Genomic DNA, 24,599 nt, shown 5'->3' on the forward strand with positions numbered 1-24,599 from the left:
CCAATTAAAATTCAAACACATTGTTGTGAGTCTGGTATCCCATGTAGGCCAGATCAGGTAAAGATGGCAGATTTCATTCCTTGGAGGACATTGGTGAACCAGACAGATTTTTCTATTAAAAAAGTGGTTACACTGTATCAGCTTTGGCTATGATGATAGTGTTTTTTAATATTCCAGATTTTTAATGAAGTCTGCCATGTAGGGAATTAAACCTATGTCCTCGAAATCTTTGCCTGAGACTGTTAATTATTTGTGCAGTAAAATTGTACTACCCAACTGCCTGCTGTGGGTAATTCGATAGAGTTTCATGCGGTACATATGTGAATTCCATGGCCAATTTGCTACCAGTATGTTCCACTCCAAGTAGGAAAGAGTGCCACTGACATTTGAATTTTGGAGGTCTTGCTGGCTTAGGATTTCCTCACTTTGTATTTTCTCTCTTGCCTGAAATATTCTTGCTTTCAAACGAGGCTGCAGTGCTTTTGTTTGGCTATACCAGATGCAGCAATGCTGGGAGAATATCTCTTGGGTCACAAAATAAATGCCAAAACTCTGAAGAGAAGCCTTCAGAATGTCTTTATAGCTCTTCCTTGGACAACAGTGGGAGTATCCCCAGGCTTAGACTCTACATCGAAGATTTACTTCTATAAGAGAGTATCAAGTAGCCAGCCCACTTTGTTCTAACTGCCTCAATCTGGTGTGCATGCTTAGCATGGCAGTGTAAGTGAACACTTCAGCATCTGATATTTTATCCTACTAGCTGATCTTCAGATGTTTCTGAACATTGATCAAGTAAAAATGTTTGAGCCTCTTGTTGTGAAGTTGGTACACAGGCTGCATGACATCAATTAGTTTTAATATTGTGAGCCCAGGAAATGACAAGCCTGCAACTTGTTCAAAACTCAATCATCTGCAGAAACCTAACATTCTTTGCAAAACAACTTTCTGGAAGTAGATTGGCCTCATCGGCACCCACTGGATCTGTAACAAATACCCTTAATGATGGACATGATGATCTTTACGTCGAAGGGTGAACAAGAAGAATAATCAAAATGTTAACTGCACAAGCATCAAACATATTTTGCACTGTTATTGTGAAAAAGTTGAAACAGTTACTGTGCATGAGACCACTGGACTATACATTCTGTTTATCTACTCATCAGAAGTTGCACAGGCTAGCATCAACGAGAGATCCTAACATTAATGAGAGATCCTCATCTGCTACAAACACACAGTGGAACACAGTGCAACTTGTCGGCAGTTTTAAAAAGTGGGAAGCTTATGTAAAGCTTCTGCTCAAATGTTCAATGTCCACTCACACTGGTCAAATGAAGTTAGAAAATTACGCCTTCCTTTTTCCCTGGAAGACAGTGCAATGTGTGTGCGGTACATGAATCTTGCCACAAGATGCCACTAAGAAGCACTCTGGATAAGTACAGTGTTTAACCCTGTAGCCTCGATGTACAATAATGAAGTGGAACATTACCTCATTTCCCCAGTAACAGTGTAAATATTTAGGTTATATTTTTTGAAGTTTTGTACTTCATTAGTATTTTGTTCATTTGTTTCTGTGGTAAGCACCTGAAAGTTACAACCCTTCTGTAAAATATTAGTTGACAGGCTTTGACTTTATGTTTGAGGATGAAAGTTCATTTTTGATTCTAGTTTAAGTGATGTTTTATTCAGATAAAAAGACCATAACTTATAGGAACAGGAATAAGCCATTCGGCCCTTCAGCCCACTCTACTATTTAACAGGATCACGGTTGATCAAACAGCCCTCATGTCCACTTTCCTGCCTCTTCCCCATAGTCTTTGATTTCTCTATTGATCAACAATGCATCCACATCAGCTTTTAAAAATGCAAGGATTTTAAATTCTTCAGTATGGAATAAGAATGTCTGTCTGTGTTGGCTTCTGTTCAATACTTTGTGGTAACTGTTTCATAATAGCTTGGGTCCTGTTACTTAAAGTCTGCAGAGTTGTGGCTCCTAATTATAGTCGAAACTGTGATAGTTTAGCTTTAGAGATAGTAGGAACTGCAGATGCTGGAGAATCTAAGATAACAAGGTGTAGAGCTGGATGAACACAGCAGGCCAAGCAGCATCAGAGGAGCTGGAAAGCTCATGTTCCGAGCTTAGACCCTTCAGAAGGGCCAAGGCCCAAAACGTCAGCTTTTCTACTCCTCTGATGCTGCTTGGCCTGCTGTGTTCATCTAGCTCTACACCTTGTTATCGTTGTTTAGCTTTGTTTATTTTGTATGGCTCATTCTGAGTTGATCCTAATGTGGATCTGCACCTGCCATTTTCAATTCCCTGATGCACTTCAGGGAAAGGAGTTCAGTAACTCCTTCCAGCCATCTCGTCTACATAGCTAGGAGATGAATGACTGAATAAATCAATGAAGTTAATTACATGGGGTTGCTCTTTGTAATTCTGCCCAATCTTACTTGAAAATCACAACTCACCAATCTTGGTCATGTATGTACCTCTTGTGATTTCAATGGAAAGGGTTAATTTTGTTACAATTAGTCCATCTACATGAACCACTCACTGCACTCTGAGGACCAGGGATTGCCAGCCCACAACCATTAGTATAGATAATTAAAAGTGATGAGTTCCTGCTGATTGAAGCTGTTGAAACAATTGGATTTAAATAACCATTAGATTGCAGGAAGTTATTCAGAAAGGGTGATAACTGATAAAGTGAGGAGTACCAGGAAGAGAGTGACTGACTGTCTCCCCGTACTGCAAAACAAAGGCTGAGTGTCAATGTTCCAGCCCAGTTCAGATAAACAGAGAATTGCTTCATTTGACTCCGCGTCTACCACATTTCAGTGAAAGTTAATATTAAATTTGGATTTCAGATTACTCAGAGACAGACTGGACAAATGGTTTACATTTTCATCTCTGACAGAATAGCCTTCTTGAAACGTCATGGCTCTGAGGAAGAGTCATTTAGACTCAAAATATTAGATTAGATAGATTAGATTAGATTCCCTACAGTGTGGAAACAGGCCCTTCGGCCCAACAAGTCCACACCGCCCCGTGAAGCATCCCACCCAGACCCATCCCCCTATAACCCACACACCCCTGAACACTATGGGCAATTTAGCATGGCCAACCCACCTAGCCTGCACATCTTTGGACTGTGGGAGGAAACTGGAGCACCCGGAGGAAACCCACGCAGACACGGGGAGAATGTGCAAACTCCACACAGACAGTCGCCCGAGCCGGGAATCGAACCCGGGTCCCTGGCGCTCTGAGGCTGCAGTGCTAACCACTGAGCCACCGTGCTGCCCCTAAGCTCTGAAGCACTTGTACAATAATCCCACTCTCAAAAATGAGAGTGGGATTCCTGAAATTATAAAAACCTTTGCGCTTTCTTGGGCTATGATTACCAGACTCGCTCCATAGATGCCACCTGACCCACTGTGATTTCTAGTATTTTTTGTTTTCAGTACAGATTCCAGTATCTGCAATAATCTGCTCCTCTTTGATCAACCTGTCCAGACATGTTAGGACCTGGAGCAGCTGGTACTCAAAACCCAGGTGTTAGAACATCATGAGAGCCCTAAGCCTGAGAAAATTCTGTCCTACAGGACTGTAATCCTCTCTACTGGTGATAACTGATAAAGTGAGGAGTACCAGGAGACAACTCTGAGTACCAGGAAGAGAGTGTACCACAAGGGCCAGTGTTGGGTCCACTGCTGTTTGTCATTTTTATAAATGACCTGGATGAGGGCGTAGAAGGATGGGTTAGTAAATTTGCAGACGACACTAAGGTCGGTGGAGTTGTGGATAGTGACGAAGGATGCCGTAGGTTGCAGAGAGACATAGATAAGCTGCAGAGCTGGGCTGAGAGGTGGCAAATGGAGTTTAATGCAGACAAGTGTGAGGTGATGCACTTTGGTAGGAGTAACCGGAAGGCAAAGTACAGGGCTAATGGTAAGGTTCTTAGTAGTGTAGATGAGCAGAGAGATCTTGGTGTCCATGTACACAGATCCTTGAAAGTTGCCACCCAGGTTGACAGGGCTGTTAAGAAGGCATACAGTGTTTTAGCTTTTATTAATAGAGGGATCAAGTTCTGGAACCAAGAGGTTATGGTGAAGCTGTACAAAACTCTGGTGCGGCCTCACTTGGAGTATTGTGTACAGTTTTGGTCACCACATTATAAGAAGGATGTGGAAGCTTTGGAAAGGGTGCAGAGGAGATTTACTAGGATATTGCCTGGTATGGAGGGAAGGTCTTATGAGGAAATGCTGAGGGACTTGAGGCTGTTTTCATTAGAGAGAAGAAGGTTGAGAGGTGACTTAATTGAAACATATAAAATAATCAGAGGGTTAGATAGGGTGGATAGGGAGAGCCTTTTTCCTAGGATGGTGACGGCGAGCACGAGGGGGCATAGCTTTAAATTGAGGGGTGAAAGATATCGGACAGACGTCAGAGGTAGTTTCTTTACTCAGAGAGTAGTAAGGGAATGGAACGCTTTGCCTGCAACGGTAGTAGATTCGCCAACTTTAGGTACATTTAAGTCGTCATTGGATAAGCATATGGACGTACATGGAATAGTGTAGGTTAGATGGGCTTGAGATCGGTATGACAGGTCGGCACAACATCGAGGGCCAAAGGGCCTGTACTGTGCTGTAATGTTCTGTGTTCTATGTTCAGGGTAGGAAAAAAAATGAAAATCACCTCCAGAGTTCTTTTATTCAAAGTTTTATCAGTGATCAGTGCAAGCCTCATTGTTAATTTACGTTCGGATGATTTCCTGATTTCTTTTTTTATTCATCCTTCTGACCTGTCTGTTACACAGAAGGCGTCACTTGATTTTGTTTCAATTTTCATGTCTGCAATACCATTTTAAAATAACAAAATTCAGAAACCAAAATCGAAGAATACAACTTGGAGACAAGTACAAACCAAAAATCCAAAACTCATTGTATAGGACCATCAGTCTCTGAAAAAATACTTTTCAGTTTAATGTTAAAGTGTGGGTTCCTCTGTCAATTCTGCCTCTGAAAACATGAATTTCACAGAATTACATGAGCTGGTCCATCAAACCTGCCGCCCACCTCAAGATGGCTGGCTCATCATGACTAAAGACTTGGCAATATGCTCCCGATCCAACTTCTGCCTGGAGCCAGATGATCTCCTGCAAGAAGTAAAGAAAACATTCAGCCAAATGGGAAATAAGTATATATTTTGTAAAACCCACCTCTGCTACCCATAGCCATTCACAACCAGTCCAGAAGGTGATGTTGACCAAGCATTAACTCATAGTTAAAAGAACGCTTCATAATCCAATCCATGTCCCCCTGTCAAGAATGTAAACGTGAGAATCCTGAAATTATACAGACAATGGGTGTTCACCACGGGACTGGGCAATATTTCACAGGCTCAACTCATGTTGGAAAAGTGTTACCAAGCATTGGGACCCATCCTTCTCATTGCACAGTTTAAGGCCATGTCCGGTGTGGTTAAACCAATTTCACAAAAAGCATCCTGCTGGCTTTTTAATTAACTTAGAGACCTTGATGAATATATAATCATTAGGGGCTAAAGCACAAATAAAAGCAATCAATTTTTATTCATTTTCTTCCATCAGTTCTATATTCCATTTGGCATTATAGGTTGCACATCTAGAGTTCTGTACATTATCCATATTTCTCATTGTGTGGAAATAATTGGCCAAGCTTCTAACATGCACATAAGCGGTGATGGAAAGAAGGATGTAGTAGGTTGAAAATGTCATGAATTCTAGGCATCAGCACCACTGTTTTTGGCACATTTCCATTTCTGCCTTCATTGCCACAGGAGATCAGAGAGGAACAGACTCAGAAAGTAAAGAACTTATAAGCAAGAGGATATTAAATTGCTTCAACAAAGTGGGAAGACAGTAGAGACTGAAGATGATGGATTTTCAGCATATTTCATGCAAACATAAAGCAAATGGGTTAAAAGGCAAAGATATTTTTGAAGTTGTTTCCAGAAGATAGAGACAAATGATTGTAAACATCAGATAATGAAATAAAGACAGTATGAGGCCAACAAACATATGGGTTCAAGGAAAGTTCATTGCAAGTTGGCCATTATATTGTTTTCTTGTTGACCTGTATACTATTTTATATATCGCCATTCCTTCACTGTTGTTGAATCAAAATCCTGGAAGACATTTCCCCATGGCATTGTGTGCATTACTAAACCACATGGACTGTGATGATTCAAGAAGTCAACTCACCACCATTTTCTGAGGGCATCTTGGGATGGGCAACTAGTGCTAGCCTAGCTAGCGGTGCATACATCTTATAGACGGATAAAAAAAATTATTCGAATTAATGTTTTGGGTGCGTTGACCCTTCCTCAGAACTGAGGAGCTGGGGTTCTGAGGAATGATCACTGGACTCGAAACATTAACTCTGTTTTCTCCTTCACAGTTGCTGCCAGACCGGCTGAGCTTTTCCAGCAACTTTGTTTTTGCTCCTGACTTACAGCATCCGCAGTTCTTTTGGTTTTTATTTTAAAACTTATTCGAGTTGTGGCAGCCATGTTTTGTAACAGAGAGAATATGGAATCCAGAGCTTAATTTAGGATTGAAGAGATTACTGAGGACAGAGATAATCCAGTTTTGACTTGAATGGTATCAAAGGACAGTGCTGTACTCCGAGGTGAGGAATTTGATGGGAGCAAGAAATGATGTCGTATGTCTTCTCAATGTCAAATTAGAGGAATATGCAGCTAAATGTCCAACAACAGTGAAACAGACAAGGGATCTGAGAAATGTAAAAAAATACCGGACAAAGGAGGAAAGGATGAATTCTGACAGTTTTCGGATGTGATGGTTTTGGGTGGACGAGAAATTGTTTTTGGTCTGTTCAGAGGAACCAGGCTTCACTGGATGGACCAGCATTTCTTGTCCCTCCCTATTTGCCCTGGAGAAGGTCATGATGAGCTGCCTACTTGAACTGCTGCAGTATTTGTGGTATAAGTACTTGGAGCACAGATTATCAGAACTATTGCTGGAAGATTCTCAGGGTGCACAGCCTTTGCAGTATCCATTGTGTGCAGTGTTTCTTGACATTGTGTGGAGTGAACTAAACTGGATGAAGACTGCTATCTGCGATACGGGGAGAAGACTGCCTTCTGTGATACTGGGAACTTCATTGGCACTTCTGGCTGCAAACAGTTCAACCTTGCTTATGTCACTGATGTGCTGGGCACACCCGTTATTGAGGATAGAGATATTTGTGGAGCTACCTCCTGCTGTGAGCCTTCGTGTAGTATAGAGTCAATATTGAGGACTCTCAGGGCAAGTGTTTCCCACTTTCCCCGCTTTGATGCCACCATGGGACGTGGGTCTGTCCTGTAGGTGGGATTTATGTAATCAGAGCTGTTGTTGCCTGGCACGTTAGCATAAGATATAATTGCCTGCGCATGAAAGTGGTAGGCTGTTGGTTGACTCGTTTGTGGAACAGCACTCCCTATTTTCAGCTCCCACACATTCCCGTAGGTTGGTGGTGTAGACTTTGCACTGTCACCAAGGCTGGGTTTACCAAGGTCAATGTCACATGTTCAGTCCAGTTTGATTCCTTCCTTAATGCTTTCTAACAGTTTCATATAAATGAAAGGCTTGCAAAGGCAATTGAAAGCCAACAATACTGCTGTGGGTCTGGAGTCAGACCCACAGACCAGGTAAGAATGGCAGATTTCCTTCCCTCAATAAAGTTACAGGCTCAGATTTTTATATTGTTGCCATTAGATTAGCATTTTTAATTCCATTTTTTAAAATAAAAATTCACTGTCTGCCATCTTGGGATTTGAACACACGCCCCCGGAACATTATACTGGGCCTTTGGATTACTAGTCCAGTGATGTTACCACAGTGCCCATACCTCCCTTTGCCCTAGTTGTACATGGATACCTAAGAAAGAAAAACAAGCGTGGGTCTGTTGACTGGGCTAACAATGGAGGACAGGTATTATAGAATCATAGAATAGAATCATACAGCGTGGAAACAGACCCTTCAGTCTAACTCGACCATGCCAGTCAAATATCCCAAACTGATCCAGTCCCATTTGCCAGCATTTGGCCCATCTCCCTCTAAACCCTACTGATTCATGTACTCATCCAGGTGCCTTTAAATGTTGTAATTCTACCAACCTCCACCACTTCCTCTGGCAGCTCGTTCCATACACGCACACACCTCTGCATGAAAACAAACACCCCTCAAGCCCTTTCTCAATCTTTTACCTCTCACCTTAAACCTATGTCCTCTGGTTTTGGACTTCTCCACCCTCAAAATAAGACCTTGGCTGTTCACCCTATCCATGCCCTTCATGATTTGATAAACCTCTATAAGATCACCCCTCAGTCTCTGACACTCCAGGAGAAACGACTCAACCCATTCAGCCTCTCCCTCCAACTCAAACCCCGGCAACATCCCTCTCAGGTTTAAAAGATCTTGCCCATAGAAGGAATTATATGCAGTATTCCAGTAGTTGGCTCAGCAATATCCTGTATATCCGCAACATGACGTCCTAACTCCTATATTCACTGTTATGGCCAACAGAGGCAAGTGTGCCAAATACCTTCTTCACAACCCTATCTACCTACACCTCCTGTTCAGCAACTATGCACCTGCACTCCTAAGTCTGTTTGTTCGGCAACACACCACAGGTCCCTACCATTAACTGTATAAGTCCTGCCCTGGTTTTCCTTCCCAAAACGCAACACCTCACATTTATTTAAATTAAACTCCGTCTGCCACTCCTCAGCTCATTGACCCATCTGATCAAGGTCCCATTGTACTCTGAAATAATCTTCACTGTCTATTACAACACCGATTTTGGTGTCATCTGCAAACTTACTAACAATACCTCCTTTATTCACATCTGAATCATTTATATAAATGACAACAGACAATAGACTAGAACTGATCTGTGAGGCACACCTTGGTCATAGGCTTCCAGTCTTCAAAACAACCCTGCATCACCACCCTCTGTCTCCTACCTTTCAGTCATTGAACACAATTAAATATGTCAAAGGAGGGAGAATGAAGCACAGTCACCATCATAGAACCTTGCTCTGATTTTGGTTAGGGTTGTTTTTGTGTTGTGGAGGGTAAAAACCCTGCGTGAGCAGATCCTTGGATAGTTGTGGGAGTGATAGATGGGATTGTGGAAGTGAAAACTTATTCAACGACTTGGAGAGGAAATTGAAATGGAGCAGTAGTTTTCAAGGGCGAAGTGATTCAGGATGGCTCTTTTCTGGTGAGTGTAGCAATATTTATGAAAGCAAGGGTTACGTGACCTGAGAAAAAGAGAATCATTTGCAAGTCAGCAAGCTGTAACAAAATGGTGTGTAACACTTTGTGAAGTTTAATGACAGCTGACCTGTACATGATTATGTGGTCTGTTCACTGATTGTTACAGTTGTGCTGGATTGCTTAAGCTTGTTGGTGAAGCTAATGAGACAGGTGACTGACTGTGTGCAGATAGGGATGGGTCTATGGGTCTAGAAGACCTGGGACTCCTAATAAAGACACAAGCACATTGAAGTTTCTGTAACACATCTTTGAACATTATAAAAGGTACATAAACCAGAGAGGAGGCCATACTAAGTGTTAGGGAATGAGCCAGGACAGGCGATCAATGTTTTAGTAGGGACAGCATTTTGGGCTTAATAACCATAACTCCATAAGATTTCAAGTAACCATGGACAAGGATAGGAGTGGCCCTTGGGTGTTCAATTGGGCAAGTCAGATAGGAACTGGGGAATGTGGATTGGGAGGAGTTATTTGAGGAAAAATCTACGTCTGGCATATGGGAGGCTTTTAAAGATCAGTTGATGAAAATGCAGGACATACATGTCCCTGCAAAACTGAAGGACGGGAATGGCAGGATCCAGGAATTATGAATTACAAGGGAATTTGTAATTGTAGTCAAATGGAAAAAAGGAAGTATATAATAAACCAAGGCAGCTACAAAATTATGAAGCCCTTGAGGAATATAAAGAAATTAGGAAGGAACTTAAACACAGAATTACAAAGGCTATAAAATGTCTTTAGCAAACAGGGTCAAGGAAAATCCCAAGGCTTTTTATGCACATATTAGAAGAAAGGGGACAGCAAGGGAAAGGGTAGGACCACTCAAGGCCAAAGGAGGGAAGTTAAGTGTGGAGCCACAGGAAGTGGGAGAGATCCTTACTAAGTACTTTCTCCTCTATTAATACCAATACAAAGACATGACTGATGAGTGCGTGAACACTCTGTAGAATGTCAGTATATTGAAGGAGGAAGTTTTGGGTATCTTAAATTGCATTAAAGTAGACAAATCCCCAGGGCCAGATGGGATCTATCCCAGGTTGCTGTGAGAGGCAAGGGAAGAAATAGCTGGGACATTAGCAGATACCTTCACATCCTCCTTGACCACAGGTGAGGTTCCAGAAAATTGGAGATTAGCTGATGTTGTTCCCTTGTTTAAGAAAGGAAGCAGGGATAATCAAGGAAATTGTAGGCCGGTGAGTCTGACAACTATGGTGGGGAAGCTCTTGGAGAAGGTACTGAGGGACAGGATATGTGGACATTTGGAAGAAAGCAGACTAGTTAGTGACAGCATGGTTTCATACAGGGAAGGTCATGTCTCACCAACCTGATCAAATGTTTTGAAGAGGTGACAAAGATAATTGATGAGGGATGTAGTAGTAAAGTGTTTGATAAAGTTCCACATGGCAGATTGGTACACATGGGTTTCGGGGTGGGCTGGCTAGATGGATATAAAACTGGCTTGGTCATAGAAGACAGAAGGTAGCAGTGGAAGGGTGTTTTTCAGAATGGAAACCAGTAACTAGTGTTGTTCCACAGGGATCAGTCTTAGGTCCTGTGTTGTTTGTAGTACATATAAATGATCTGGAAGAAAATGTGGGCTGCCTGATTAGTAAGTTTGCAGATGACATGAAGACCAATGGAATTGCTGATAGTGCCGACGATTGTAAAAGGATACAACAGGATATACATAGATTGACGACTTGGGCACAGAATTGGCAGATAGCATTTAATCCAGACAAATGCGAGGTGGTGCATTTTGGGGAATCAAATTTAGATGTGAATTATACTGTAAATGGCAGAACCCTTAGGAACATTCACATGCTGATGGATCTGGTTGTGCAGGTCCACAATTCCCTAAAAGTGACAACACAGGTGGCCAAAATGATTAAGAAGGCATATGGCATGCTTGCCTTCATTGGCCAGGGCATGGGGTACAAGAGTTGGCAAACCAAGTTGCAGCTATATAAAACCCTTGTTAGGCTGTATTTGGAGTATTGCATGCAGTTTTGGTCACCACACTACCAAAAGGACATGGAAGCTTTGGAGACAGCGCAGAGAAGGTTCACCAGGATGTTGCCTGGTCTCAAGACTATTGACTATGAGGAAAGGTTAAAAAGACTAGGATTGTTTTCACTGGAAGGACGGTGGCTGAGAAGAGACCTGATAGAAGTCTGCAAAATTATGAGAGGCATAGATAGAGTGGATAGTCATAGGCTTTTTCCAAGGGTTGAAGTTTCAATTTCAAAAGGCACAGGTTCCAGGTGAGAGGGAAAAAGTTTAAGGGAGATGTGCGAGGAAAGTTTTTCACGTAGAGAGTGGTAGGTGTCTGGAATGCACTGCGAGAGGAGATGGCGGAAACAAGCACATTGGCGACATTTAAGAGGCATCTTGGATGGTTTCATGATTAGGGAGGGAATAGAGGGATACAGACCGAATAAGGGTCGGAAGTTTTTTTTAGTTTAGTTAGGGCATGATGATTGGCACAGGCTTGGAGGGCGACAGGGCCTGCTCCTGTGCTGTACTTTTCTTTTGTTCTTCTGTTTTCTTTTGATTGGATTTAGAGCTAGCCGTCTTTGCATTGCTCTAAGATAAACCAGATAAATAAAAATACGGATCCTCAATCAAAAGATAACATACAGCAATGAGGAGCTGTAACAACTGCACAGTGAGGATATGGATTTTGATTGTGCAAATTCTTCCAGGGACAATCTCAATAAGTCAGTTGTCAGGCATATTTGCATCAAGGGACTGAACAAATAATTTGAAGACATTCAACTCCAACCCTGGCAGTTAGTGAGTTTAATTTCTACTAATTAAGTAAATCTGGAATTTAGAGTTTATATGAGTAATAGTGACCATGAAACTTACTAGATTTTCTTAAAGAGTCTATCTGCTTTACCAGTGTCCTTTAGAGAAGGAAGTCTGCTGTCCATGAAGCCCATCGAAATGACACAGCATAGAAGGGGCCTATTCAGCCCATCTTCGCCTGTGCTAACCCAAAGACACCCAGAGTCCCTTTCTCAGCCCATCTTTCTGCAGAAGATCCATAGCCCTGAACCTTACAGCACTTAAGCTGCAGATCTAGATACTTTTAAAAATAGTTTAGGGTCTCTTCTTCCATTACCACCTAAGGCAGTGAATTCCAGACATCCACCGTCCTCTATGTGGTTCCTCACATAGCCTCTAATCCCTTTGTCACTTAGTTTGAACTTATGACTCCTGTGTTTTTGAACACTCTACCAAGGGAAACAGTTTCCTTCTGTCTATCTCTAACTGTAACAATTTTGCATACCTCAATCACGTTATGGCTCAGTTTCTCTGTTCCAAAGAAAACAACCCCAACCAGTGGTTCGCACTACTGCCTCACAGTGCTACAGTTCCAGGTTCAATTCCAGCCTTGGCCAACTGTCTGTGTAGAGTTTTCACATTCTCTCTATACCTGGGTGGGTTTTCTCCAGGTACTCCAGTTTCCTCTCAAAGTCCAAAATTGTGCAACTTAGGTGGATTGACGATGTTAAATTGCCCATTGTGCCTAGGAATGCTCAGGCTAGATGGATTAGCCATTGGAAATGCAGGTGTACAGGAATGGGGTTGGGCCTGGTTGTGATGCTCTTCAGAGGACAAGTGTAGACTTGATGGGCCAAATGACTTGCCTCTACGCTTACCTACCCATTTCACCAACTCACCTGTATCATTTTGCAGCTCACAGCTAAACTCTACATTATCCACTGCATAGCCAATAATTTTGTCGTCGACAGATTTTCCAATTATGCCTCCCTGTTAAAGTCCAAATTGTTAATATATAAAACAAATAATGGGGGTCCCAACACTAACGCTGACCCCTGCGAAACATCATCTGAAACAGAATATGGATGTACATGGAATAGTATAGGTTAGATGGGCTTGAGATCGGTATGACAGGTCGGCACAACATCGAGGGCCGAAGTGCCTGTACTGTGCTGTAATGTTCTATGTTCTATTTGCAAGGGCAGCCAACAACCATTAATTGCCCTTTGTTTCATGTTACTAAACGAAATTTGGATCCAATTTGACATATTACCAGTTCAGCTGCACACCCGCCAATGTGGTCTATTGCATCTGCTGTTCCCGATGTGGCCTCCGCTACATTGGTGAGACCAAGCGGAGCCTCAGAGACCGCTTTGTAGAGCACCTGTGCTCTGTTCATGACAAACAACAATACCTTCCAGTCACAAATCGATCCACCTCTCCTTCCCACTCCCTGGGCAACATGTCCATCATGTGGACATCCTCTAGTGTCACAACAACGACACCAAGAAACTGAAAGAGCAGCACCTCATATTCCACCTTGGGAGCCTATAACCTAATAGTCTCAATGTGGACTTTACCAGTTTCATAATTCCCCACCCCGCCTCATCCCATGATCAACCCTCCCTGTCATCTCCGCCTCCTTGACCTGACACAACCTGTCCATCTTCTCTCCCATCTATCCACTTCTCCCACCTCACTGTCCAATCCCCACCACTCCCTACCTGCTCTCACATATCACCACATATCACCATCCCTCCTACCTTTCACAGCCCCAGCCCTCCTCTCTATTTATTTCAGAGCTCCCTTCCACCTTCCCCATTTCTGAAGAAGGGTCCCACCCAAAACGTCAACCTTCCTGTTCCTCTAATGCTGCCTGGCCTGCCGTGTTCCTGCAGATCTACACTGTGTTAATCCTGAACACAATTTGCTTTTACTTTTTTGACCAATGGCATGTCCATCCCTCAACAAAGCTATACTGACTATTTCTTACTAGTCTATGCCTTTCTAAGTGATAATTTATCTGATCTCTCAGGATTGATTCTTACAATTTGCCTACCACTGAAATAAAACTAACTGGCCTATAAATGTTTGACATTTCCTTTGTACCCTTTTTAAACAATGGAACCAGATTTGCATTCCTCCCATCCTCCATCACCTCGCCTATGTTCAGTGAAGATTGGAAAATAATCCTCAGAGCTGTCCTTATTTAACAAGCCATTTGGTATCTGAACCTTCTCAAAGGCAGTTAGTGCTGGGAAATAAATACAGAATTTGCCGGTGACAATTTATCCCATTATTGAATAAATAAAAGTAGAGAACCAAGGATAGAACAGAAGACGGTGTAGCAGAAGTAGAGAATCTGCCACTTAAGAAAAATAATGTAAAATATGAAACAAACAGCATGTATTCAAACACTCAATTCAAACCCTCACCAGTGAATAAGTAAGCTTGTCTATTAGTAAATTAGTTGGTAATTTATATCTGTTTGCTACACCACAAATGTAATAGAGTGGTGCACTGAAAACATAAACCATAGGGACATTTGAACAGGAGTTTGCCATTCATCCCATCAAGCTTCGTCCACCATTCGATGAGGCCTGACTCTACATACCTGTCCCTGGCCCATATTCCTTAACGGTAACGTATCAATCTCAGATTGAAAATTAACAACTGATGCAGCAACCACTGCCGTTTGTGGAAAAAAAGATCATTTGACATAAGGACAGGATTATCAGAATAGCAAGCGCAACAACTTGCGTTTACATAGTGCCTTTAATAAATTAAAACATCTCATGCTGCTTCATAGGAACAATTATGAGCCAAAATTTGACATTCAATCCAAAAGTAAATGTTAAGACAGGTACTGAAAATTTTGGGCAAAGCGGCAAGTTTGAAGAATTCCCTTAAAAGAGGAGAGGGAGACAGAAGGTAAGTTCACAGTTTAGGGCCTTGATAGGTGAAGGCAGTACCAATAATGGAGGAGCAATGAAGATCAGAGCTGCGCAAGACACCAGTTGGGGATTACCGAGATCTTGGAGGGCTGCACACCTGAAGAAGATTATAGTGAAGGGAAGGGGTGGGCCGAGACTGTGATGCAATTTGAAAACAACTATGAGAACTTTTAAATTAAGGCATTGTAGAATCAAAGACCAGTGCAGCTCAGTAAGCACAGATGGATGATACATGTTTTGGAGGAGATCACCATCAGGTTAGTAACCAATCTGATTACAATTTGGCATAAAATCAGTGTGGTTAAATCCTGGAATAATTTTATCGTACTTTCAGGAATCTACATCGGTCCGGTGATTATTTGATCCTGTTAATAGTGTAGAGACGTATTGTTTTTTATCAAATGTATGAAAGATCAAAGAGAGTGGTGCAAACATAATTATAAACTGATCCTATCCTACAGCCATTCGATTAATGTCTAAATCTTGGATTATCATTATCCTGTTGCCGAAATCACTGTAAATTTAATTTCCTGATTGCTAATCTTCTAAGCTTGCAACCATCAGCTGTGATTGCATATTGTAAGAAAGGGCATTGTGAAAACTTATAATGCAGAGTTATTTAATGTAGAATTACATCTAAGCTCAGGGTACAGGCATTATTGAATTGTAGTGTAAATGCCTCATATAAAATTTAGCTGTCTTCAGTTAGCTGGTGCAGTTATTTGTTGGGCAGCTAATACAAGTTTGTTCAGTCCTTTTGGTCATGTCAAGATTGTATTAAAGGAACTAGTAGTTATGTCAAAATAGCTGATCACAAACTGATCAAAGTGGTGATTCAGTCAAGGGCAGCAAATGCTGACCTTGTGAGTAATGTTCAAATACCATGAAAGTGTATTCCTGGAACTACTCTCAAGTAACATACCTACTTTTGATCAAGTGAACATGTCGTCTTTGATCATTGCCCTGAACTGAGTTTGCTGGATAATGAACTACAATAAAGATGCTACTGTTTCTGCATTGATAAAGGGAATATTGACATTGATGACCTCTCCTGGAAGGTATACAGTAACTCTTACTAGCAGTGCATGTGTGTTTCATTGGCTGAAGATTGCTTTATCTTCCATGGTCAGAAAGTCAGTGCAAGGGCCTGTCCAGATTTACAAATTAAAACCATTTGTGCAAGATTCTGGAAGGAATCTACTGTGCAGAGAACTAGATTCTGATTGGAGAGAGAATAAGTCTGATCACACTTCATAAAGCTTCATTACTTTGCATTATGTTACCACATGACAATATTTCTCATATTTCATGATCACAAACAGGAAACTAATAAAATGATGGGACCAAAAAACATATAAAGCCTTGACATCAATATGAATAATATTTCAAATTATTTTCAATACTTTTAATTTAGATATCACATGACAGAATGCATGGCTCGAAACCATGGAATGAGGTGGGAAACGTTCAAGGAAATGTAGCTGCAGTCCACTAGCAATGGATCTGCAGTACTAACTTGAGGTTTATTCATAGCTGTTGAACATCAGAAGAATCAAGTAATGCCAAATGTGAGCAGACTTTTCTCTGATTTAATCTATTGGGCTAATGCTTATAAAACAGAATGCACCAGTGACTACTTTTCATTTTGTTTGGAAGCCAGTTTTAATGACAGCGAGCAATCTGGACAATAGTGAACCTCAGCGTTAATCAAATTCAGTCAGTTATTTTGGATGGTAGACAAAGCTGAAATTCATTTTCTGACAGTGTCCCGAAGTGGGAGTACAGGCCATAGCAAGAACCTGCACATGGAATCTCCTAACACTGGGAGGCGGTGGGCTGAAGCGGCTCCCTGGTTTTGGCTGACCAGGGGTTTCTTCCACTCTTCTACCTATTACAGGCATATTGGAATGCTTTGCAGGATGACAGTTAATCATTTAGGCCACATCATGAATGTGCCTTCTGTGTCCATCAAGTCCTGGAGTGGAGATTGAACCCACAACTTCTAGCTCAGACTCAAGGAAACTACTCATAGGTTGCAAGATTTTCCTCAAAGCTGAAATTACTTGATTGCAAATAATAAACTTTAACCAAAGGGAGTCTAACCTCCCCGAGAAAAACATTCATCAGAATTGTAAAATCTACTTGATTCCAGTCTGGTGGTCACGGGAGCTTGATGATTCTTGCATACAATATTATTACATACACCTGAATGGAAGTCATGACCACTACACAGTTTTAAATATTGACTCTTCTGTGAAGAATGATTCACTATTTCCAAGTATAACAGAGTAAATAGAAATTGCATTACCAGTGTGGATTCACAACTTCGGCAGAAGGTTCACTGATATTGGCAAACATAAATTTATAAACCAAATACATTAAAAAAATCAAACTTTGCCTGGAACCAGATCCAAACAAGCCATGTGGTTTGAAACTTCTCCATCTAAAGTGCAATTCTTGAAGCTTCAATCTAGAATGAATCTACTCTGAGAATGGTCGCAGATTTTGCTCACAATCTTTTGCACTGCTTTTGATTGTCTTCTTCTCCAGTCAAGAAAGATATTGATTCTCACCCCCTCCACAAAACAATCAATGTAGTTTTGGAGGACTTTTTTTTTGCTCTAGGAAGCCTGTTTCACCAACCTTCAGCCTGCAGATCCAAGCAGGACCCAGATCAGACTTAGGACTAGAATGTCACCAAGAACTGCAGCTGCTGAAAGCCCAAAATCAAAACTGAAATCACAAGAGAAACTCAGCATATCTGATAGCACCTGGGGAAAGAAAGTAGAGTAAATGTTTCCGCTTCTGATTGAAGGGTCGCTGAACCCAAAATGTTGACTTTACTTTGTCTCCACGGATGCTGTCAGACTTGCTCAGTCTCTCCAGCAATTTCGGTTCTTATTTCAGACTTTGGACTAGAGAAGTCAGAGTTCTTTCATTCTTGGCACAGTCCCTTTCTTGAGCCCTCAGTTTCCGGGGATTCTCAACTTTATGTGGCAAGAACCAGAGGCAGAACTCAGACTGGTTATAGTGGGCAAGTCAGTGGACAATCCAGCCAGCAGTGAGGGCCAGGTTGACTAGTTTTTAATGAGGCACCCGCACAAAAATCTTCTGATCCTAGCTGTGCCACAGTTAATCACCATATTGATTTGAATTTGGAGTTAAAATAATTAGTAAAATTGCAAATTGTTTTGACTAAACTTGTAAATACATGTAACTGATGTGAGAACTTGAAAACCTTGTTTAGTATACAGCATAATGAAAAATTGTTAAGCAGGGAGACTTACAAGGCAATAAAATGTGAGGCTGGATGAACACAGCAGGCCAAGCAGCATCTCAGGAGCACAAAAGCTGACGTTTCGGGCCTAGACCCTTCATCAGAGAGGGGGATGGGGAGAGGGAACTGGAATAAATAGGGAGAGGGGGGAGGCGGACCGAAGATGGAGAGTAAAGAAGATAGGTGGAGAGAGTATAGGTGGGGAGGTAGGGAGGGGATAGGTCAGTCCAGGGAAGACGGACAGGTCAAGGAGGTGGGATGAGGTTAGTAGGTAGATGGGGGTGCGGCTTGGGGTGGGAGGAGGGGATGGGTGAGAGGAAGAACCGGTTAGGGAGGCAGAGACAGGTTGGACTGGTTTTGGGATGCAGTGGGTGGAGGGGAAGAGCTGGGCTGGTTGTGTGGTGCAGTGGGGGGAGGGGACGAACTGGGCTGGTTTAGGGATGCAGTAGGGGAAGGGGAGATTTTGAAACTGGTGAAGTCCACATTGATACCATTAGGCTGCAGGGTTCCCAGGCGGAATATGAGTTGCTGTTCCTGCAACCTTCGGGTGGCATCATTGTGGCACTGCAGGAGGCCCATGATGGACATGTCATCTAAAGAATGGGAGGGGGAGTGGAAATGGTTTGCGACTGGGAGGTGCAGTTGTTTGTTGCGAACTGAGCGGAGGTGTTCTGCAAAGCAGTCTCCAAGCCTCCGCTTGGTTTCCCCAATGTAGAGGAAGCCACACCGGGTACAGTGGATGCAGTATACCACATTGGCAGATGTGCAGGTGAACCTCTGCTTAATGTGGAATGTCATCTTGGGGCCTGGGATAGGGGTGAGGGAGGAGGTGTGGGGGCAAGTGTAGCATTTCCTGCGGTTGCAGGGGAAGGTGCCGGGTGTGGTGGGGTTGGAGGGCAGTGTGGAGCGAACAAGGGAGTCACAGAGAGAGTGGTCTCTCCGGAAAGCAGACAGGGGTGGGGATGGAAAAATGTCTTGGGTGGTGGGGTCGGATTGTAAATGGCGGAAGTGGTCGGAGGATGATGCGTTGTATCCGGAGGTTGGTGGGGTGGTGTGTGAGAACGAGGGGGATCCTCTTTGGGCGGTTGTGGCGGGGGCGGGGTGTGAGGGATGTGTTGCGGGAAATACGGGAGACGCGGTCAAGGGCGTTCTCGATCACTGTGGGGGGAATGTTGCGGTCCTTGAAGAACTTGGACATCTGGGATGTGTGGGAGTGGAATGTCTTATCGTGGAAGCAGATGTGGCGGAGGCGGAGGAATTGGGAATAGGGGATGGAATTTTTGCAGGAGGGTGGGTGGGAGGAGGTGTATTCTAGGTAGCTGTGGGAGTCGGTGGGCTTGAAATGGCCATCTCCAGCACATCCCTCACCTTCCTGGACCTCTCAGTCTCCATCTCAGGCAACCAGCTTGTAACTGATGTCCATTTCAACGCCCTTGACCGCGTCCAACCCCTCCACACCCGGCACCTTCCCCTGCAACCGCAGGAAATGCTACACTTGCCCCCACACCTCCTCCCTCACCCCTATCCCAGGCCCCAAGATGACATTCCACATTAAGCAGAGGTTCACCTGCACATCTGCCAATGTGGTATACCGCATCCACTGTACCTGGTGTGGCATCCTCTACATTGGGGAAACCAAGCGGAGGCTTGGAGACCGCTTTGCAGAACACCTCCGCTCAGTTCGCACCAAACAACTGCACCTCCCAGTCGCAAACCATTTCCACTCCCCCTCCCATTCTTTAGATGACATGTCCATCATGGGCCTCCTGCAGTGCCACAATGATGCCACCCGAAGGTTGCAGGAACAGCAACTCATATTCCGCCTGGGAACCCTGCAGCCTAATGGTATCAATGTGGACTTCACCAGTTTCAAAATCTCCCCTTCCCCAACTGCATCCCTAAACCAGCCCAGTTCGTCCCCTCCCCCCACTGCACCACACAACCAGCCCAGCTCTTCCCCCCCCACCCACTGCATCCCAAAACCAGTCCAACCTGTCTCTGCCTCCCTAACCGGTTCTTCCTCTCACCCATCCCTTCCTCCCACCCCAAGCCGCACCCCCATCTACCTACTAACCTCATCCCACCTCCTTGACCTGTCCGTCTTCCCTGGACTGACCTATCCCCTCCCTACCTCCCCACCTATACTCTCTCCACCTATCTTCTTTACTCTCCATCTTCGGTCCGCCTCCCCCTTCTCCCTATTTATTCCAGTTCCCTCTCCCCATCCCCCTCTCTGATGAAGGGTCTAGGCCCAAAACGTCAGCTTTTGTGCTCCTGAGATGCTGCTTGACCTGCTGTGTTCATCCAGCCTCACATTTTATGATCTTGGAATTCCCCAGCATCTGCAGTTCCCATTATCTCTGATACTAGACTTACAAGGCATTTCTTTGTCATTACAAATATATTTCACTATTTTTGCTTTCCCTACTTTTCTACCTTCCCAGTTGATTTACTCTCTTTGGCTTTCTCCTGTTATTTTTCTTTAGTAAAAATTGATTTAACAGCAGTTTTGATGTATATGATATCAGTAGTGGGACCATTTTAAAGCAGCAAACAAATCCATGGTATTGATCATTTGGCATCTAAAAGCCATTCTATGATTTTCTCCTGGCAATATAGCAGATTCAAATTATTACTTTGCCTTGTTCCGATGAGGCAAATACATGCCTGTTTTCACCAGTACAATTTGTAATTGATGATAATATTATCTTTCTTATGAAGGTCATTACAAATGTGAAGGAATTTGAGGACAATAGTGAAGCCTTTTTATTTGAACTAGAAATAAAAGCAAATGGTATTCCTGATGTGCTGAATGTCTGTGAGAACTGAATTGTCATGCATTTTTTATGAATACTGCAATATAAAGTACCCTTTGATAGGTTACAGTTGACATCATGATATTACTACTGCAAGAATTAAAACTCTTGCTATTTCTGAGCCATCTGGATTATAAACAACATTTTACTATTACTAATAGAACTTGTTCATTCATGAAATATTTTCGGTTTTACTATATATCTATACAACATTATGAAATATATATAAATATTGCCTTAACTTACCCTAAAGGTAATAAAGTGCCTTGAGCTAAAAGATATTGTCAATTTGTATTTTTTGCTTTTGCTTTTTTTAGGTTAGATTTTACATAGCACACGCAGACTGTTTTACATTTTTAAGTATAAATTGTGCAAAACCTACAATAAAGGCACAGATTGTAGTCACCAATTTACACTCTTCATGAATCAGCTCACCTTTCCCAAATAAAACAGAAGCAAAATAGGTCAAAGTCAGGAAATCCAAAACATAGCAGAATAATTTGGAAACATTCAGCATCTTCGGTGCAGGAGAGAGTTAACATTCATGTAAGGGGCCAGTTAAAAAAGTCAGCTAAGTGTGTGGCCCAATATAATGTCTACTGCCTGAGTTCCACGCCCACACTGGCTGAGGTAGTTTGGGACCTACCTCCTTGCCTTATCCATGGGTAATATCATGATACAATTGGTAACTCTCTGCAGCCTTCAACAAAAGGCAAAACAAAGAATCACCCCGTGACAACGGTTCACTGCCAAACAACTTAGGCATCTGGAATCCTCTTTGCCCAGCAGATCATGTGAAATCATCTGTGAAAGTGAAGGCAGCAGAATGCATCCTTTCCAAACTAGATTTCAACTTTTTAAACACTTAAACTTCTGATCAAATAGTTTTCTAAAGAAACCTATTGATAGTTGGAGAAGTTTGCTGCCATGAAAGATATACCTAACTTGAGACCATGCAATAGTTGACCATAGTATATACATGTATCGAATATATTCTTCAGTAGCTTGTAAACAATTTCAACATAAAATTTGAAGGTGTAGAAAGTGGTTAAGGGCTGATTTTGGCTGATATTTATGAGGCATTCGGTTTACGGTGAATCCAGAATATTATTTTGAGATCAGTGGAAAAAAGAATATCAGTTTAAATTAGAGAGATTGACATCAGACATTTTTATTGCAAAGAATGAAGACCTTTTGAAGAGGTAACAATGGCCAAAAATGTGGGAGAGATTCAGGATGTCTTTTGAAATATGAGGTGAAATTGAGAGAAACTATTCTCATTCTTTACGTCTTTCATGTACTTGACTCAGATAACTATGGCTGTTACATTGACATGATGTTACCAGATGGTACTGATCCTGTCATTGTCATTTGTACTTCTGTTAATATTGGTGAGTTGTCAGTTCCAGTAGCCTGAGTACAGTTGTCATTGTAACCAATTAAGGATATTTGTTTCATGTGTAAAACTGGCTTTCTTTGTTTTCTTAGTTCCTTCATCTGGACCAACAAATGTTTCGTCTCTTGCTCTTAATTCAAATAGTATCCTCGTCAGATGGAGTGATGTTCCACAACAAGATCGCAATGGGCTCATCCTTGGCTATAAGGCAAGTTAATTGCTTAATAATAGTGCAAAAAAGTGAAGCATATTGATTCTCCTTTGAAACAACAAAAAAATTGTGTATTTAAATCAGTGACATTTCAATTATGTCCAGGTTGAATTGAAGGAGTCAAAGAGACAGAGATCTTAAAAAATGCTAGAGACTAGGTGACTCATGGCAATGTAATGCTGTCTTATTTTCAACTCTGAATTTAAATTGTTTTCCAAATTAGATAGAATTGAAACACCTTTTCTTCACTGAGGAACATGAATATTATATATCTTCCAAAAATTAGATCTTGTACTCAATGAAGGTTGTGGACTAGGGTAATGAACCTTTTTTGTCAATGTAGACTTCAATCAGTGAAACTGTGGTTATGGTGTATTTTCAAACTGATAACTGATGGACCATTCACAGAGTAATACAAGGTTTAGTTGTAATTGGGCCTTAATTTTAGCAAGCTTCCAGGGTCAGTTATACCTCCAGATCAGCTCAATAGTCTGCTGTATCCAATTTTAGGGCACCTGACTTGCCAGTCAGAAAATTGGGCGAAGTTTCATAAAGTGGAAAGAAAAACAAGAAAATCACCAGGTTCCAACAGCCCTCAGGAGTACTATGGAGCCAACAGATGTATTCATGCTCTTGGGTCCACATCAAGTTTTAAAACTTATTTCGTGTCACCCTCTTGCTAGGCCATTTCTAGTATACCTGAGCAAGGCAAGTCCAAAAGTTGCGTCACTCCAAGCAATTCAGCCTCAGAAATGTCTTCAATTAGGAGTTAGGTTCTACAGTGGAAGAGACATCTGTCATCCATGATGCCTGAAAATCCTCTGAGACCAATGTAACATTATATGTTTCTCAAGCATCATCAGGCAATTAGGCATAACCTTGTAACATTGAACATTATTGCCCATTGCACACCCAATAACTAGTTTCTACCTCTAGTGATCTTCCTTGAACTCCATAACCAGACCAAATCCCAGTCTTAAACAAAAACAGAAAGTGCTGGTGAATGCATTCAGTTCTGACAAAGGATCTCCAGACTCAGGGCGTAGCCTCAGATTTCCTCTTCATGGATGCTGCTGGACCCGTGGAGTTTCTACAACACTTCCTGTTTTTGCTTTATATCTCCAGTGTCCACCATTCTTTGTTTTATTTCAATCAAGTCTTTATTGGCACCAGTTTACTGGAGCAGTTGGCAAGTATATTTGGAGATGCTACAACCACAATTCAAAATTAGGGACTCAGTTAAGTAGGGTTAAGCCAAGTCTGCTTGTGTCCTCCTGCTACCATCTGTAAAATGCATTCTGCTGTTATTAGATACAATACTGTGATATTGTTTGATTTTTCTTTTCCAATATAATCTCATCCTGAAATGCACTAAAATCCTTATTCATTGGGGAACACTAATGCGAGCTGTAATAACAAAAAACGTCACCTCAACATCTAAATATTCTGATATTGCCATCACCATTGGTGAACCTTCTCATTCGGAGAAATAAAAATGCAAGGAGTTGTATTATGGACAACAAAAATAAAGGGCACAGTTACTTACTTTATCAATGGTCAACCATTAAGTATTTCTTCTGCTTACAGTGTTGCTGACCAATTCTTTCAACATTCCTTCTGCTTTTTTTCTCTGTTTGATTGAAGGTCTTGTACAAGGAAAAAGACTTGGATACTCCTATGCAGATTCAGACCATTGAAAGCAACACCACGCACGCTGTACAACTTATTAAGTTAGGGAAGTATGTGTTGTATGAGATCCAAGTCCTTGCTTTTACCAGAATTGGAGATGGAATACCAAGCTTCCCACCCATTCTTGAGAGAACTCTGGATGATGG

At 42.1% G+C, this 24,599-nt stretch overlaps 1 protein-coding gene across 4 annotated transcripts in view; it reads left to right on the plus strand.

Annotated features, from left to right (window-relative positions):
* The window catches only part of sdk2b (sidekick cell adhesion molecule 2b), an 892,722-nt gene that overhangs the window by 668,272 nt on the left and 199,851 nt on the right, over positions 1-24,599 (plus strand). For all 4 annotated transcript variants that reach the window (XM_059653700.1, XM_059653701.1, XM_048555196.2 and 1 more), the window contains 2 exons: positions 22,646-22,761; positions 24,409-24,598. In XM_059653700.1, coding sequence (XP_059509683.1) covers positions 22,646-22,761; positions 24,409-24,598 — 306 coding nt within the window. The remainder of the gene's footprint in view (positions 1-22,645; positions 22,762-24,408; position 24,599) is intronic.

This window comes from Stegostoma tigrinum, chromosome 22 (assembly GCF_030684315.1).
Source record: "Stegostoma tigrinum isolate sSteTig4 chromosome 22, sSteTig4.hap1, whole genome shotgun sequence".
Classification (NCBI taxonomy): Eukaryota; Metazoa; Chordata; class Chondrichthyes; order Orectolobiformes; family Stegostomatidae; genus Stegostoma; species Stegostoma tigrinum.